Source organism: Archocentrus centrarchus, chromosome 17 (assembly GCF_007364275.1).
Source record: "Archocentrus centrarchus isolate MPI-CPG fArcCen1 chromosome 17, fArcCen1, whole genome shotgun sequence".
NCBI lineage: Eukaryota > Metazoa > Chordata > Actinopteri > Cichliformes > Cichlidae > Archocentrus > Archocentrus centrarchus.
Window position 1 is genome coordinate 33713367 of NC_044362.1, and position 19560 is coordinate 33732926.

At 44.1% G+C, this 19560-nt stretch overlaps 1 protein-coding gene across 1 annotated transcript; it reads left to right on the forward strand.

The window, feature by feature from the left end:
* The first annotated feature begins 6942 nt into the window (after positions 1-6942).
* LOC115796272 (uncharacterized) lies at positions 6943-10766 on the forward strand. The gene is made up of 4 exons (XM_030752597.1): positions 6943-6983; positions 7857-7924; positions 8467-8552; positions 8978-10766. The coding sequence occupies exon 4, from the start codon at positions 9099-9101 to the stop codon at positions 10764-10766; it is 1668 nt and encodes a 555-aa protein (XP_030608457.1). The 5' UTR covers positions 6943-6983; positions 7857-7924; positions 8467-8552; positions 8978-9098.
* Positions 10767-19560: the final 8794 nt, after the last annotated feature.

Below are 19560 nucleotides of genomic sequence, written 5' to 3' on the forward strand. Positions count from 1 at the left end.
TCCCCTGGAGGTGGTTATGACCCTCTATTGATCCTGTGCTTGAACACATGTGCCCAGGTGTGAAGGGGGCACACCTGGGCACATGTGTTCAAGCACATGATCAATAGAGGGTCATAACCACCTCCAGGGGACTACGCCCACAGGGGTTTAAATACCTGGGTCTCTCCCCCATTTGGTTGAGAACTGAAGAAGCCTTTCGGATGAGAGGTGAAACGTCTTCAAGAAACAAAAAGAAGTCCAGTCGCCTTTTTCAAGCTCCAGAGACTTCGTCGTAAATGTGGGTGACCTTGGGGGCCCCCTGGTATTCAGGGGACCCTATGCAGCCGCATATGTCGCCTATGCCTCGGGCCGGCTCTGGTTTTTTCCATGTTAAAGCATGGACCGTTGGCCAGGTGATCAGCTGACACAGAGGTTTTGTTGTTTGGATTCATTGTTACAAACATGGTTAGTAAGAAAAGTGTGATACTAGTATATATATTTCCTACTCTATTACTGCATTAATTCTGTTTTATTTGTGAGACAGTCACACAGGTGGTCTTGCAACAATATCAGACGCAACGATGGTGCATCCGGTTCCAGGGAGTCATAAACTCTTCTTTTTAAAACAAAAAACCCTTTTTACCCCAAACAACAGCGTGTTTCACGATAGCTGTTAGGCTCCTTGAACAAAGACTTGTAGTTTATCATAAACAGCAGCCATGTAGGCTACTTTATTATGTGTTTCACCGACATCTCACACAGAGCAACGCTCTGCTGCGGGTGGGGTGCTGTTGACTTCAACTGAGGCTATAGTCATATGTGGACGGAATACTTCAAGAACCTTGGTGGCAGGTCCCCTGGGGTGGATGAGATTCGCCCTGAGTTCCTGAAGGCTCTGGATGTTGTAGGGCTGTCTTGGTTGACATGCTTCTGCAACATCACGTGGAGATCTGGGGTAGTGCCATTGGATTGGCAGACCAGGGTGGTGGTCCCCATCTTCAAGAAGGGAGACCGGAGGGTGTGCTCCAACTGCTGGGGCATCACACTCCTCAGCCTCCCTGGAAAGGTCTATGCCAGGGTGCTGGAAAGAAGGGTCCACTCATTAGTTGAACCTCGGATCCCGGAGGAACAATGCGGTTTTCATCCTGGTCATAGAACGCTGGACCAGCTCTTTATCCTCTCAAGTATATTCGAGTGTGCGTGGGAGTTTGCCCAACCAGTCTACATGTGCTTTCTGGACTTGGAGAAGGCATTCAAAAGTGCTGCTTGGGGTATCCTGTGGGAGGTCCTGCGGGAGTATGGGGTGTCTGGCCCGTTGTTGCGGGCCATTCAGTCTTTGTACAACCGCAGTGAGAGCTCGGTCCATATAGCCGGTAATAATTCGGACTCGTTTCCTGTGGGTGTTGGACTCCGTCAGGGCTGCCCTTTGTCATCGATTCTGTTCATAATTTTTATGGACAGAATTTCTAGGTGTAGCCAGGTGGCGGAAGGCTTCTTCCTTGGTAGATGATGTGGTCCTGTTGGCTTCATCAGGTGGTGGCCTCATACTCGCAGTGGAACGGTTCGCAGGCGAGTGTGAACCGGCTGTCATGAGAATCAGCACCTCTAAGTCTGAGGCCATGGTCCTCAGTCAGAAAAGGGTGGAGTATCCTCTCCGGCTCAGGAACGAGTTCTTGCCCCAAGTGGATGAGTTCAAGTATCTCGGGGTCTTGTTCACGAGTGATGGGAGAAGGGAGCGGGAGATCGACAGACGGATCGGGGCTGCCTCTGCAGTAATGCGGACACTGCACCGGTCTGTCGTGGTGAAGAGGGAGCTTAGTGTAAAAGTGAAGCTCTCGATTTACTGGTCGATCTACGTTCCTACCCTCACCTATGGTCACGAGCTTTGGGTAGTGACCGAAAGAATAAGTTCGCGAATACAAGCGGCAGAAATGAGTTTACTTCGAAGGGTGGCTGGCCTCTCCCTTAGAGATAAGGTGAGGAGTGTGGCCCTCCGGGAGGGGCTCAGAGTAGAGCCACTGCTCCTCCACATCGAAAAGAGCCAGTTGAGGTGGCTCGGGCATCTGATTAGGATGCCTCCTGGCCGCCTCTTGGGTGAGGTATTCCGGGCATGTCCCACTGGGAGGAGGCCCCGTGGTAGACCCAGGACACGCTGGAGGGATTATATCTCTCGGCTGGCCTGGGAACACCTTGGGGTCCCTCCGGATGAGCTGGAGGAGGTGGCTGGGGAGTGGGAAGCCTGGGCTTCTTTGCTTAGGCTCCTGCCCCCGCGACCCGGCCCCGGATAAGCGGGAGAGAATGGATGGATGGATGGACGGTACTATGAGGTCTTTGAGATAAGATGGGACCTGATCATTCAAGACCTTGTAGGTGTGGAGAAGGAGTTTAAATTCTTTTTTTTTTTTGGAGTGAGTGTGAGTGTGTGGTTTTCATCCTGGTCGTGGAACGCTGGACCAGATCTTTATGCTCTCAAGGATATTCGAGTGTGCCTGGGAGTTTGCCCAACCAGTCTACATGTGGTTTGTGGACTTGGAGAAGGTATTCGACCGTGTCCCTCGGGGTATCCTGTGGAAGGACCTGTGGGAGTATGGGGTGTCTGGCTCGTTGTTGCGGGTCATTCAGTCTCTGTACAACCGCAGTGAGAGCTTTGTCCATATAGCCAGTAATAAGTCGGATTCGTTTCCTGTGGGTGTTGGACTCCATCGGGCCTGCCCTTTGTCATCGATTCTGTTCATAATTTTTATGGACAGAATTTCTAGGCATAGCCAGGTGGCGGAAGGCTTTTTCTTTGATGGCCTCAGAGTCTCATCTCTGCTCTTTGCAGATGATGCGGTCCTGTTGGCTTCATCAGGGGGTGGCCTACAGCTTGCAGTGGAACGGTTTGCAGCCGAGTGTCAAGCGGCCGGAATGAGAATCAGCACCTCTAAGTCTGAGGCCATGGTCCTCAGCCAGAAAAGGGTGGAGTGCCCTCTCCGGCTCAGGAACGAGTTCTTGCCCCAAGTGGAGGAGTTCAAGTATCTCAGGGGCTTGTTCATGAGTGACGAGAGAAGGGAGCAGGAGATCGACAGACGGATCGGGGCTGCTTCTGCAGTGATGCGGACGCTGCACCGGTCTGTCATGGTGAAGAGGGAGCTTAGTGTAAATGTGAAGCTGTCGATTTACCGGTCGATCTACGTTTCTTTTTTTTTTTTTTTTTTTTTTTGCCTGTCATGTCTGGCAGATCTTGCAAACAGAACTGTGATCTGAATGCATTGTTGTGCCAAACATATTTGCTAGATAGTTTTTTCAGCCTAAGTTAGGCTGAAAAAACTATCTAGATTTGTTAGTTTTAAGCCTGTCTACTTTATAAATTGGCGGAAAAAAAGCTAATCACTCAAATGTTTGCAAATGGAATCACGCCGCCATTGACGATTCTGCCGAGATTCACAAAGTCTCGCGTGACTACAGCATAGCCTCCCCCCCGTCGATCCCCCGTCGATCTACGTTTCTACCCTCACCTGTGGTCACGAGCTTTGGGTAGTGACTGAAAGAATAAGATCGCGAATACAAGTGGCAGAAATGAGTTTCCTTCTAAGGGTGGCTGGCCTCTCCCTTAGAGATAAGGTAAGGAGTGCGACCATCCGGGAGGGGCTCAGAGTAGAGCCGCTGCTCCTCCACATCGAAAAAGGAGTTGAAGTGGCTCGGGCATCTGATTAGGATGCCTCCTGGTCACCTCTTGTGTGAGGTGTTTCGGACATGTCCCACCGGGTGGAGGCCTCATGGTAGACCCAGGACACGCTGGGGAGATTATAGCTGTGTCCAAATTCAGGGGCCGCATCCTTCGAAGGACCCGTCCTCCATAGACCGGGTCCTTCGCGGCCCACAAAGACCGCAAAGGCCGGAAGTGAACAGCTTTGAAATTGGACGGTCTAGCCTTCATATCTGCGTCACCTGCCCCCACCTTGGCATAGCTCATGTTGCCTAGCAAACATGACTGTGAAAAAGCAGCTGGTTAAATGGAGAACAAACTTTTGCTCCATTTTGTGTTTTAATTCAAACCAAAATAAGCTGTTAAAAGAAGCATAAGACATTTCAACATCAAGGAATACAGCTGAGTGAATGATTAATTTCCAACTATATTGAGACATTAATGTTGAATAAATCTATCCAGTTATGATGCTTAACTTTAATTTACAGACAAACCAATTTGCAGAGGAACAAATGAAACACTGAAATAAACCAAACATCAGCCGTTAGAGATCATCTGAGTGAATTATAAACCAGCGGGGGTTTGAAAAGCATGTGGTGGCAGTAGGGCATTCTCTTCGGCTAAAGCTCGCCTTGATAGCCCGGTCAGCTGACAGCTAGTGAGGGGAGCTGTTGTTAGAGCAGAGGCAAGGGACAGCTCCGAAAACAGCGGAACACTTTTTGCAATTAAGTGATATATTGATAAAGCAAGCTGACATTTGAGGTTTACACATTTACATTCTCGCCTGAAAACATCTTAAAAGTTTATTTTGTGTCACAGAAACAGTCATTTTTCAAACTTTTTGGCCGCTATCCTCCACCATTTTTGTATTTGTGTTTTGATGCGCAATGAATCATGGGATATGGAAGGCCACGAAGGATACACTGGACCCATCCTTCAAATTCAAGAAAAGAAACAATCGTCGACCGCATTTGGAGGAGCCTTTGAATTTGGACAGCCTGCGTCCCCTCGCTATGACGTAATCAGCCTACAAATGTGGCTTTCGAAGGATGCAGCCCCTGAATTTGGACACAGATTATATCTCTCGGCTGGCCAGGGAACGCCTTGGGGTCCTGCTAGATGAGCTGGAAGAGGTGGCTGTGGAGAGGGAAGCCTGGGCTTCTCTGCTTAGGTTCCTGCCCCTGCCACCTGGCCCCGGGTAAGCGGAAGAGAATGGATGGATGGATGGATGGATTTAAAATCTGCCCTTTATTTACCCGTTGCCTTGGTGAGTCCTGGTGTCAGAGCATCATTGATGATGGCTTTCTATCCTTACACACGAACGCGCTAACTCACTGTGAACATACACAGAGCTGATTGAACTAACCCTGATCAGCTGTTCGGGAACAGGAAACTAAGAGTTGCCGATCTCAGAGTTGATCAACTCAGAGTTTGCTTTTAAACTCAGTTTGTTGAACATGCTTCCTGGAATAGGCCCCAGGATTCACCATGGCAACAGGTAAATAAAAGGTGGAGCCTCCATTTTAATCTGATGGATGGAGGATCGCACGTGTCAGTGTGGAGCATGACGAGTCACTTTAATCAGCCTGACCCACTCTGTCATCATCATAGACAGAATAAAAGTTTGTTATAAAATATATAATTTCATTTATAATCTCTGCTGTCATTATTTACAAAACTTAAATCTCCCTTAGATGAAGCTGAATCCTAATTTCACATCTGATTTATCAAAACTGCAGGAGACAGAAATTGAAGATAAAAATGTGGAGAAACAGCTCAGACTGAGTTTACTGACCGACCTGTGTGTTAGAGACTGAGACAGCAGCAGACCCCCGGGGGGAGCTGACCTCAGGTCAGTTTATTTAATAAAAGCCGTTTTTGCTGCAGTTTATGATAGTTCAGTTTATGGCCATTTAATTGTTTGAATAATCATACAGTAAAAATGGAATCTATTGATGGAATATCAGCCTCACTTTACTTTTTCAATGGAGAATTCAGGTGGACTCGGACACGGATTACGGATCCGTTATAAAACCAATGATCAACAATTTAGGTGATTTTTCAATGGAAAATATGTCGAGATTCATACTCTGAATTACAGACATCTTCACTCGGACATTCACATCATGTCTAAGATCCAGACATTTTTCCATCCACAGTGTGCTCTGTGTCAGCAGCTTCATCCAGATCAGTGTGATGTAACAGTGGTGCTGCAGTAACTACAGTAAATGTTTCAGAAGAACTGACTGACAGTCTGACAGCTGCCTCATTATAAATCCGTGACATCATCGCTGTCTCCGTGCTTACAGCCTGTTGACGAGTGAACGACTGTAAAAGCTTCATATTATGTACAAAAACATGAACGTCTAACTGGGATTTCAGTGCTCGTAGAAACATAAATGTCTGCAGATGAATTCGCTCCTCTGACGCTCTGACAGCCACTTTATGAAAGAGGAAATGAATGGGAGTGTCAGACAGGTGGTCAGGTGCAGCAGGAGGGGCGGAGTCAGAGAGACACTCAGTTTGTGGTGTTTTAACCAAGAAACAGCCAGGGCGCCGTGTTGCTCATCATTGTATGCACTACATTTAAAAACCTACTTTAACTAAAGATCACGTTAGTAATAGATATTTTATTTTTATTAAATTAGGGAGAGACAGACACAGCATAAGTGGAATAACTGATGACGCTGTAACTAAACACATAAACACCAGCATGAACACTCCCATGAGTCTTTGCTCTGGCGGAGCCGGGCACATTAATCCGTCCGCCTCAAAAACTGCTGTATAAAGCTTTTTCTTCCTAGCCTGGTTTGTAACAATGAATCCAAACAACAGAAACTCCGCGTCAGCTGATCACCGGCCGACGGTTCAATGCGGTGTTTTAACTAAGAAAACAGCCAGGGCGCTGTGTTGCTCATCGTTGTATGCACTACGTTTTAAAACCCTACTTTAATTAAAGATCAAGTTAGTAACACATATTTTATTTTCATTAAATCGCGTTCACCCATCCGCCGCAAAAAACTGCCACGTATAATGCTTTTTATCACTAGCCAGGTTTGTGACAATGAAATAGAGAGAAATACGCAAAAGCAGCCCGCACTGAAGCCACCATAGTTATACTTCTCACACGTGACTGTAGAAACTGTTTCCCCCTCTTTCAGGTGTAGGTGTAGTGCTGCTGGAGTGCATCCAAACTGTGCTCTGCCATTTGTTTTCACGCTGCATAAAAGGAGCGCACTGTGTGCACGCTGCAGGAAAGGAGTCTCAGAGTGAAGCAGAGCTTCAGCTCCCTTTCTGGTCAGCAGGAAACTATTTGGTAAGTTATCAAACTCTGAGCGGTTGTTTCACTGTGTCCATCTGTTTTTGAGCTCTATAACTATAGCTGCATGCTTTTAGTAGAACTGCGATCTTTTTGAATATTATTTAAATCTCACGGGGTGTTTGGACTTGTTTGCAGGCACGTACACAAATAGACCACAGGTGGTGCTCAAGCACCGGGCCTTTTGCAGAACAATTTCATTTCAGTTTCTATTTTATAATTTTACATTATCATTTTAAATTTGGCCCATAGCATAAACTCGCAATTAAAAATGTCCTGAGACTTTGAATATTAGGAGTCACATCAGAGAGGGTTAACAAATGCTTCATGTAGATTTTGTTTGGTTCCCTGAAGTGTTCAGTGTTTTTTGTTATTAGTAATCAGTAAATGCATTGATATACATCAACTTTTATATCAAAATTAATTACATATAGTCAAATCTTTGTATACCTATTTGCAAGGAAAATACAAAACAATTAGTATTAACAGGAAGTGTTAACAAGCCGTACCTCTCTAATTTTGTATTCCCATGTTCAGAGCATACTGCTGATGATTATTTTAACATTGTATGCTAATCAGCAGCAGTTGCAACATTTTGGTGGGCTAAATATTTCAAAATGAACCACCAGCTTTTCTCTATTCTGTTTTCACCCAGGCAGAAAAAATCTTAACGACAAGTTAATCTGAAGATATTCAGCCTTTCAGAGGCTGACGGGTGACCATCAATAATGTCAGCTGACAGCATAATGACTCAGTGAACCAGTGTGCAGTTATGTGTGTTTAGGAAATGCATTTCTTACCTAATAGTTTAAACATGAAATATTCAATTTCAAAATGCCACTTTTTTTCTCTCCACTTTTTCTGTGACAGGGAGAAATTTCTCTGTGCTGCATGTGGAGAAATCTGCTTATAGAATTAGACTCATCGGGAGGTTTCAGGTTGCAGAACACTGTGTGTCATGTGTCAGCAGGCATCTTTGCAACAGGACGTGTTATTATAAGATACTTCAGTACCGTTAATGCACTTTTACATTTACATGCATTTAACACATTTCTGTTTTTAACGTATAAACACATTTGACTCATGTATGTATTATCGTTTACCTCAGTTTGTTACCACATGAATTCATGATTTGAATCTCTAATAAAGTAGAGAAATTGATTGTTTATTACAGTTTTTGTATGCTTTTTCCTGCAGTTATCCTTGTATACAGGCTGTTGTGTGCTGCACTGTATGGAGATGCTCCATTCACACAAACATAAGAGTATGATGTTATCCCTCTGACACCAAGATGAGAAAACTGTTTAGCTCAAACAACAAATGTGTAAATGAGCCATACTGAAGCACCACATCTGTTTTTTTCTTACAAAAATCAGACTGCTGGGATGTGTGATCTTTGCTTTGTTAAAAATAAGAATCAAATAAAGCAGGTAAAGCTCAGGTCGATGAATCTCAGTGTTGGGGTGCTGTCTCATTGCAGAGTCTCCAGGCTGAATCCACCTGTGGATCCTGTGCTGCTGAGAGAGCTCGAAAAGAGAAAAAGGCACACCTGAGTAGCTTGGACAGGTAAATGCATTAAGAAATTTGGTGTGGTTTTTATTACCCAGTTTAAATTAGTTGTGTTAGCAGATGCTTCTTGCAGATGTTGGAACACTAATAGTTATTTCAATGTCAGCATGGAGGTAGGCTTTGGTATCACGAGGGGCCAAGCCTGGGGACCCTTACTGGCCAGGATTCAAACCCCCAACCTATTGTTCCAAAGAAGGTAGTGTTGCCACTACACTACCCAGCTGAAGTGAGAAAGTGCTTAGATTTCACTGGGAAAGGGAAACTCACTTACTGTTGACAGTAAAAGCTGGAGCTGTTGTCTCCAGGGCCTTACATTTTCTCTCACTTATGATAGATGGTACAGATTGTTAAGCACAGTTTTTACCATTTAAAAACTTCATCAGTTTAATTCTGTGTATTTTTGTATATTTCATGTTTTGCAGATTTGGGCCTGAAGAACACCTGAAGAGCAGAAGCCTGACTACACAGAAGTCTCAGTTAGCATTTTATAAAGAAAGAAAGATTAACAGTACATTCAATAATTAACATATATCAAAACAGGAAATGCTCAGACTTCTCAAAGAAGACAATAGTCCCAAGAGGATTTCAGATGCTGTTAAAAGAAAGAGCAAACTACTAAAATCCCATTCAGGATCTCTGCCAGTTTATCTGATTCCTCTGGAAAAGGACAAAGAATTCACTGTAACTGGATGCAGGAGTTTCAGGTTTGGGAAAGAGTCCAGTAAACCCAGTCGCACTATAATGGTTCTTGGAGCAACTGGTGCTGGGAAGTCAGCTCTCATCAATGGGATGATCAATTATATTCTAGGTGTTAAATGGGAGGATGACTATCGCTTTAAGTTAGTTGATGAAGATCAGTCAGCATCACAAGCTCACAGTCAGACCTCTGAAGTCACTGTGTACAAAATCCACCACCAGGAGGATTTTACAGTCCCGTTCTCTCTGACCGTTGTGGACACTCCAGGATTTGGAGATACGAGAGGCATAGAAAGAGACAGAGAGACTGTAGAGCAGCTCCGTCGACTCTTCTCTGCTCAGCACGGTGTCAGTGTCATTGATGCTGTGTGTTTTGTAGCTCAGGCTTCTTTAGCACGACTCACAGCAACACAGAAATATCTCTTTGATTCAGTGCTCTCGATGTTTGGCAAAGATGTGGCAGAAAACATCAGGATTCTGGTGACATTTGCAGATGGTCAGAAACCTCCAGTTCTAGAGGCGATCAATGCTGCAGGAGTCCCATGTCCTAAAACCAAAGACGGGCAGCCAGCTCACTTCAAATTCAATAATTCAGCTCTGTTTGCAAACAACAAATCACCTGAAGCTGATAGTGTGAGTGATGATGATGAAGAAGGCAGCTTTGATCAGATGTTTTGGGAGATGGGGAAAAAAAACATGAAGAGATTTTTTGCTGCTCTGAATGTCATAGAAACAAAAAGTTTGACACTGACAAAGGAGGTCCTCAGAGAAAGAAATCAGCTCGAGAATTCATTTGAGAATCTGCAGGTACAGGTTAAACTTGGATTAGCCAAGATGGAGGAGATAAAAGAGACGAGTGAAAAACTTAAAGAACGTGAAGCAGAGATCAGCAGAAACGAGAACTTTGAGTTTGAAGTTATGGTCAAAAAACCTGTTCAGGAGGATATTTCCCACAGTGGAAACTTCATCACCAACTGTCAGCAGTGTCATGTCACCTGTCACTACCCCTGTGCCATACCAAATGATGAAGATAAAAGCAAGTGTGGAGCAATAGGACCAGATGGATGCTGTACTCAGTGCCCAGGCAAATGTATCTGGAGTGTACATTATAATCAGAAGTACAAATGGGGATATGAAGACGTCAAAGAACAAAGAACAATAACAGAGCTGGAAAAAAAGTTTCAGAGAGCCAAAGGAGAGAAGATGACTGTTCAGATAGTGGCTGATAAACTGAAGGAAGAGTACAAACGTTTGCAGGATGAGGTGGTGAAACTGATGCAGAGATCTGCAGAGTGTCTGAACAGACTCAAAGAGATCGCACTGAAGCCAAACCCTCTGTCCACTCCAGAGTACATCGACATGCTCATTGAAGGAGAGAAACATGAGGCCAAACCAGGCTGGAAGGGACGAGTTCAGGCTCTGATGGAGATGAAGGAAAAAGCAGAGACTATGGCTAAAGTAGAGAAAGGAGGGAAACTCCTCCATCACCAAGAATCATTTAATGTTAAAAATTAGTCATAAATCATACTGAGTAAGACAATGGTAGAGGGCGGAGTTACAGCAATAATTTCACTTGTTCATTTTTTAGTTCTGATAAAATTAATATGGGCTTCACTTGTCTGCACTACAGCAAGCAACTGAAAACCTAAATAAGTCATAATGACAATAATTATCTTTTATTTCCTGGTTTAACAAATTTTTTTTTACTCCTGTTTGTTTGACACACACTGCTCTCAGCATCATAATATTATTTCTTTATATTGAACTAAAATGTAATCATTTAATTAAAAATGATATTTCCTTTTCTAAGCTTTAAACCTTTTGCAGATGTAAACTGAAGTGTTACTGATATATGAAACATTTGTCTGTTTTCAGTTATATTTTATTGTCTGCTCTAGGAATCACATGGCTTCTGACCTGTGTTGGACTGATCTCCCTGACCGAGCTGCTGATGAACTCTACATCTTATCAGAACTGTTAGCTGAGGAGGGAGTTTGAGTCAGCCCCACAGTAGGAGGAAAAAGTACTGACATTCTATACTTAAGTAGAAGTACAAGTACTTGTGTTAAAAAATACTTTGGTAAAAGGTAAATATTCTCAAAGTAAGAAAGTAAAAGCAGCTATTTGGAGGATGTTTCTACCTGCTATTTTTGTGTAAAGCTAACTGAACCTCATTATATATTATTGTAATAATATAAAATAATACATGAAGATACAAACATTATTCCAATCTAAATATGAATACTTCTGAATGCACTCAACTTGAATCTGTTATGTAGGACACAAACTGTGAAACGGAATTTAAACACAGCTCTATTCTCTGTGTCCTCCATAGTAGAGGGTGACTGTGCCTCCACCTAAACACAAACATGAGGATACTCAGGGGTTACAGTGGGATTCAGAAGGTGGAGGAACCCTAAGATCAGCTGTAGTGGCTCTGCATGGGGAGAAGAATCACAGCTTTCTATTGTAGCTGCAGTAAATGATGTTGGTGTGCAGGCTGTGATCAGCTGACCTGCTGCTGCTGCTCTGAGGTTTACTGCTCTGTGTGGATGAAGTGAACTCACAAAGATGTAACCCAGTATTTCACAGCTCTCTGAGCTGATCTCCATCCCCTACACTGACAGCATACAGGCTGTAGAAATGTTGGATTCAGTGAATGAATCTCAGCATCAGCAGCTTTGATTCAAACTCATCTCTGCTGCACTGATGTAACCTGTAACTCTGACCACGAACACAGCCTCTGTGCACCAACACAGAGCTTTACTGTAAATACAGGACAACAAGCTAACCTGTTTATTATGTACTAAACTGCAGTATTTTAATACAGCAGCTCTTCTTTTAGCTAGCAGACACACTGTGTGACAAACTACACACACTTTGTGTGTTTGCTGATATTTGTTGAGCATTTAGAAATGTTGCATTTACCTGCCACACGTTACTCCCTTCATGCTCGCTCCTCTTCAGTAACGCCAACTAACCTGTTTATGTGCCGCGAGCACAACTTACCGACTCGGTCCAGCCCGCTGTAACCCCTGATTATAGCGCTATAAATGATACATAAATCATAAGGGTTTGCCTATTTAATCCCTTTGTACCCAATAAGCCCCAAGGATGGAGGATACGCAAGTATGATTGTCTCTTATATGTTGTCATTCGTCCGTTTAGGCTCAGATCGTTTGATGTTTAACCCGAAATGCAAACTTTTCTCAGACGTATTAAACCTAAAGTAATGAGTCTGTTTGAAAATGTGAGAAGTAGAAAGTACAGATACTTGTGTAAAAATGTAGGGAGTAAAAGTAAAAATAAGACAGAAAAATAATTAAAGCCGCAAGCGGCGTTTTACGGCCCTCGCTGCGTGCGCGACCGCCAAACCCAGCGCGAGCCGCAAGTGAGCCCCCGCGAACCCCCAGCGAGCCACCTACGAGCTCCGCAAATCTCCAGCCAGCCACCTGCGAGCCCCGCAAACCCCACTGCATGCCGCCCGAGAGCCGCTGCTCCTGCAACCTGCGACCTGCCTTCCCTGCGAACAACCTGCCCTGCAAACAGCCTGCAACCCACCTGCGAGCCACCTGAGATCCCCCTTCAAGCTGTCAGAGAGCCACCTGTTCTGCCAAATGTAATCCCCACTGGCAAAAGATGAAAATCTTGGCAAGGATGGACATGATAACACTGTTGAATCTATCTATTTGACTGTTGCGAAGTTTTCTACCTTTTTGTCATGCATTTCAGAAAACCTAAATGTGATTCCCACCATCTAATGATTTTGTTCCATCTGTAGGGGGCACTAGTGCACTTGTTGCTCTGAATCCACAAATCTAAATTAAGTCTTGTCCAGTACATAAGGGAAAGGAAATTGCAAGCAAAGTGCAGAAAGAGTGCGTGAGTGATTGCGCAATACGTGTGAGAAGGTTGTGGTTTCTCCATAATGATGTCATCTTGACATTGGGGTGGTGGTCACGGCTGCAGCGTGCAAAATAGGGCATAGGTCTGATTGACTTTTCTGATCAGGAGTATCTGAAGAACATGTAAAAAAATTTTCATGCATTTCAAAGAAACCAATGCGGTGGACCTCCATACAAAATTTCAGTTTCTTCTGCAGGGGGCGCTATTGCAGCAATCGCCATTGTTTCTCCACGTATGGATTCAGTGTAGGTGTGTTCATAAATGATTCCATTTTGGGGCAGATCGGGCAAAGCACGAGCGATTGATGGCAGGAAAGAGGACAGAAATTTTTGGTCAAACGAATGCCAAATTCAGGGGCCTCGTGTGACAAGCCCGTTGAATTGAATACGAAGCCTTCGATAACTTTGGATGCCCCATGTCTCTAGATAATGCTGAGCCATTTTGGGTTTAGTGGGTCAAATGCCCTAGGAGAAGTTCGCGCAAATACGAGGTGTCCAACAGTGCAAAATTGGCAAAAACAGAATTTCAAGCCAAGCTAGTGGATTTCCTGTGGGAATGTGGACATGGGTGTCATTGACTTTTTTGATCGTGCTGGGGTAAAGAATGTTTGTCTCGAATTGCATGCATGTCTGAGAAAGTAAATTGTTGGCTCCCCATATAAACGCAACGCACATTTGCGGTGTGGTGGCGCGTGTGGCGTGCAAAATTGGGCATAGGTCTGATTGCCTTTTCTGACCAGGAGGATCTGAGGATTGTGTACAAAAATTTTCATGCATACCAGAGAAACTAATTTTACTAATTTTAGCTGCTTTTACACAGCTGTGCTTCGCACTCACGGTTGCTAGGTGACATGAGCTACGCAGAGGTGACGGCAGCTGATATGAAGGCTAGCCGCTCACTTCCGGCCTTTGTGGTGTTCGTGGGCTGCGAAAGACGTGGACCGGGTCCTTCGCAGGATGCGGCCCCTAATTTGGACATTGTGCGTCGATATAATCTGTATGCCGGGAACTCGCGTACTGAGAAACGTTCCACGGTGCAAAGTGCGATTAAAATGCGTTAAAATTTTTAACGCGTTAATCCTTCCCACCCAGCTAATTGTCTGTTTAATTTTCTCCCCTCTCAGATAACCCAATTTTGTAACAGTACTTAGCTACAGGCTGTCCAACTTCTCAACAGCCTGGAAGCATTTTTTTATAAATCTTAATAACATGCTGTCAATTGTGGTTGTGTTGTTGTGTGTGTTGTTCTTATGACTTTTTATATGATCTTTTATTGTTTTATTTAGTATTTATTGGTTCATTTAATTGTATCATATTGTGTATGTTTTTATGATGCCTGGGGTTTAAACGAAACAAATTCAAGGCAACAAATTATTGAATCTTTAATCTTTTAGTTCTGCCAACAGCTGCATTGGGCAGAAGCCAGGAATCAAACCTATAACATTCCAACTAATAGGTGACCTGCCCAAGGGACGCCTTGGGGTCCCTCCGGATGAGCTGGAGGAGGTGGCTGGGGAGAGGGAAGCCTGGGCTTCTCTGCTTAGGCTTCTGCCCCCGCGACCCGGCCCCGGATAAGCGGAAGAAAATGGATGGATGGATGGAAGGTGACCTGCTCTACCCTTGAGCTACAGCCAAATATCTCTGATAAACATGACGTCTGCAGTAGCATGGCTGTAAACAAGTCCATTTCCTTCTGCTAAATTGGACCTTTACTTGTTCTCAATTGTAATTATTACAGCCATCAGTTTCATGTTTAACACAGACAGGAGTCAACATAATGCTTTCAAAAGTTACAATAATTCTGAGTTAGATACAGCAAATATTTGGTTATTATTCAGATACGTGTAACATTTAAGTCATAAATAGGCTGACAAAGACATTCTGGTTTAAGTAGATTTAGTAAAGGACTTTACATACCGGACACGTAAATTTTGTGCGAATGTTTTATACGTTAAAAATATTTTTCGGACTCACCGGTTTTTAATGCAGCCATTCACACCAACTGCGTCATTTCACAGGACTAATTTGCGGCATTTATTTTTTTTGGATCAAGTTTGATTTTTCTGACTTTTGCAAGTGACCAATCAGAGCGCTGCATTTAGCAACATGTGAGTTCATAGCTCAAAACATGCACCAACTGAATATACAGTGATGTGGGAACAATAAAATCATACCATTTTACCTCAGACTCACAGCTACATGCTGCTCCGGGTTACTCGGCTCTCTGAAATTATTCTCGGCCTCCTCACATGTGATCCCAGCTCTGCCAACAAGAGCTCAAACTGCCCACTGATATCCTGAAATATGTGTGAAAGTGGCCATGATGCAGCTTCAACACCAGGATCAAACCATAAATCTAATGTAGCTTAGTGTCAGCAGCTAATCAAAGAGTTAGCCTCCAGTGACATTGTCTATTTGTACATATTCACTGTAGCCAAGTCTGATTTTTTTTTTTTTTTCGTATGCGCACAATGCTATACCACCTTCTGTCTTTAGCATTTCAACAAAGGCAGATAAGAGAAAATAGAGAGTGTGAATACATAACATCAGACAAAGTACTCAATATTATTATTGTTACTAAAATGATTAATCACAAGGGCATTCTTTTTACTTTTTTTTCAGTGAATTTGATAACCAGGTTTTCGGTCCCCACAATTTTGTGGGTCCCCACACCGTGAGTGTGCTCTCAGGTCCTGGTCCCCACAACATGATAAAGACACACACACACACACACACACATACACACACGCACACACACACACACACACACACACACACCTGATGCAACACCCCAGCACATATGTAGATTGGACATCTGAGCCCTCATGCGCATGCCTTGGGATATAAGGACCATGTCTACAACCGCCATCACCGCTGCATCTTGCCTGACCTTTGAACAATGGAGGCCTTTCCACAGCTGCCACGCAGAGAACCTTTTGGAAACACCAGCGATTTCATAGTTACGTCACCGGATGAGCAAGTTGACGGATGCCCCCACAAAAAGAGACTTGAAGAGACTGAGTTTAAATTAGAATACAAAAGCCATAGTGAGTACATGTATACAATTAAATATAGTAGGGATGGCACGATACCACTTTTTTAGGTCCGATACCGATATTTTATCTGCCGATACAATACAAATTTGATTAAAAAAACAAAAACAAAGGATTTCAATTGCCTGGATGCATTGTACATATGTCAACAGTCTCACACACAACAAAATCAAAATCTTTTAGTTGACCCACGTACAAGACTAAGAACCAGGGTGGGGCAGAGCTTTTCAGGCAGTGGCAACAAAGCTCTGGAACTGTTTACCACGCCAGCTCTATTTAGCTGACTCTGTGGCATCTTAAAAAAAAAAAACAGCTGAAAACCTTTCAGTTTAACCAGGCTTTCTGTTGACTTTATTTTTATTCTTTTTCTTTTAATATGGTAATGTTAATGTTTTTAACATGGTGTTTTATCTGGGTTTTTTTGATATTGTGTTTTAATTATTGTACAGTGCTTTGTGACTTTTTGTCTGAAAAGCACTAAATAAATAAACTTTACTTACTTACAACAATTGCTCTATCACCTGAATGCTGTTGCTCCTATGTGACAAGGTGATGCATTGGCTTATGGTATGTTGCAAATTTCAGTAGGGCTGCAACTATCGCTTAATTTAGTAATCGAGTATTGAATCAATTATACCATCAATTACTCGAATAACTGGATGAGAAATACTTTTTTCACATTAACAGTTCGTCTGCATATTTTAACTTCCGCACCACTGTGGATTAGCCTTTCCTAATCTTAGTCCTGAACACTGCCCTGTACCTTTCAGAGCGTGTCCTGCTGTAAAACGCTCGTATTATCTCAGTAAGGTGGTGTTAATGATCAGGTGTGTGGGAAGCAGGTGAAACACTAATGTTAATATTATTAATATTGCATAACTTTTAAATAATGTTTAATTTTGTGTAAGAATATAGTCGACTAAATCGACTGTAGATTTAGTTGACTATATTCTTATAATTTCGTTGACTAAAACTAGACTAAACCTAAAACTATTCAGATGACTAAATTATGACTAAAACTAAATTACATTATCGTCAAAAGACAATAACAAAAACGAAATCAAAATTTGCTGTCAAAATTACCACTGTTATGGTACCAGGACCTTGCTCCCGCCTAAACAGTTTGCTGGTTGTGATGGACGTACGTCAGCGGTCGTGGTAGTCCAGATCCCAGTTCACACAAATCACAGAAGAGAGGGGGGAGTGCATCTGCTGTCACGTCGACCCGGAGACATATGATTACCAGCCTCCAGGCCGGCTTAGGGAGCCAAATTCCTGATAATACAAATGTTTTGGAACAGACTTGTTGTTTTCCTTGGCAGCCTTCACATTCTCTGGGACACTCTCAGTATATCCAAAGGTCCAAATTTGCTCGGTGTTCAACCTTGCTGTGCAGACACGTACACAGTAAAAATTCCAGTGTTAATTTAACACCCACAGTGTTAATTTCAACACCGACAAAGTGTCTATATGTGTCCACACTACCTGAATCAGAATCAGAATCAGAATCAGAAGGTTTTTATTGCCATATGGGTGAACAGGTTCACAGCCTTAGGAAATTGCTGCGGTACTTCGTGCGTACAGAAAAAAACAAATAAGTATAAAAACTATAAGACAATATACAAGTATACAAATTGCAAATATACAGAGATATTAGAGCTATAACTATAGCACAATATTACAAAATTACAAAATATACAGTGCAGAGACTAATTAAAAGATAAAAGAATGTAGACTATATTCCACTAATATGTACATCAGTGCAGTCAGACAGGTGCATAGACATAGGGTCATCAGCGTTTGTGGAGGGTGGTGGTAACAGTCTTAGGGTTATTGTTCATGAGTCCAACAGCAGAGGGGAAGAAACTGTTCTTATGGCAGGAGGTTCTGGTCCGTATGGACCGTAGCCTCCTGCCTGAGGGGAGAGGGTCAAAAAGTCTGTGCCCAGGGTGAGAGTGGTCGGCTGTGATCCGACCTGCACGCCCCAGTGTCCTGGAGGTGTACAGGTCCTGGAGAGATGGGAGGTTACAGCCAATCACCTTCTCAGCAGAGTGCACAACGCGCTGTAGTCTCTGTTTGTCCCTAGTGGTGGCTCCAGCGTACCACACAGTGATGGAGGAGGTGAGGATGGACTCAATGATGGCAGTATAGAACTGCACCATGGTCCTTGCTGGCAAGTTGAATTTCTTCAACCGCCGCAGGAAGTACATCCTCTGCTGGGCCTTTTTGATGACAGAGGTGATGGTGGGCTCCCACTTGAGGTCCTGGGTGATGGTAGTTCCCAGGAAGCGAAAAGAGTCCACTGTGGTGATGGGGGTGTCAGTCAGGATGATGGAGGGTAGAGGGGCTGTGTGCTTCCTAAAGTCCACTATAATCTCCACTGTCTTCTGGGCGTTCAGTACCAGGTTATTGTGGCTGCACCAGGACACCAGACGTTTGACCTCCATCCTGTAGGCCGACTCGTCCCCGTCTGAGATGAGTCCGATGAGAGTCATGTCGTCTGCAAACTTAATAAGCTTGACAGACTGGTGGTCAGAGGTGCAGCAGTTGGTATACAGGGAGAAGAGCAGAGGAGAGAGGACACAGCCCTGAGGAGTGCCAGTGCTGATGGTCCGGGAGTCCGAGACATTCTTCCCCAGCCTCACGTGCTGCTTCCTGTTCATCAGGAAGTCAATGATCCACCTGCAGATGGGATCTGGCACGTTCATCTGGGACAGCTTGTCTTGGAGGAGATCAGGGATGATGGTGTTGAAGGCAGAGCTGAAGTCCACAAACAGGATCCTGGCGTAGGTTCCCTGGGAGTCCAGATGCTGTAGGATGAAGTGCAGAGTCAGGTTGATGGCGTCGTCCACAGACCTGTTGGCTCTGTAGGCAAACTGCAGGGGGTCCAGAAGGGGGGCGGTGAGGGACTTGAGGTGGGACAGCACCAGACGCTCAAATGACTTCATGACCACAGAAGTCAGTGCCACAGGTCTGTAGTCATTTAGTCCAGTGATCCTTGGCTTCTTGGGGACAGGAACAATGGTAGCGGTTTTAAAGCAGACAGGCACGTGGCAAGCCTCCAGTGAGGAGTTGAAGATGTTTGTGAACAATGGGGCAAGCTCGTTAGCACAGTGTCTCAGTGTGGCAGGTGAGACACCATCTGGACCTGGAGCTTTGCGAGCTTTGACACTCCTGAACTGCTTTAGCACCTGGTCCTCCTGAATACAAAAGACTGTGGGGGTGGGGGAGGAGGGGGACTCTGGGGTGGGAGTCCTTGATGATGTGGGCTTCTCTGAGGTGTGGGGAGTGGGGGAGGTTGGGGGGTGAATATTTGTGTTGGCTGTATTGTAGTTGGGACTGGTGGAGGTG

Bases quoted from the DNA above. Each gene is read 5' to 3' on its own strand.
- LOC115796272 (XM_030752597.1), top strand. From the start codon at position 9,099: ATGCTCAGACTTCTCAAAGAAGACAATAGTCCCAAGAGGATTTCAGAT.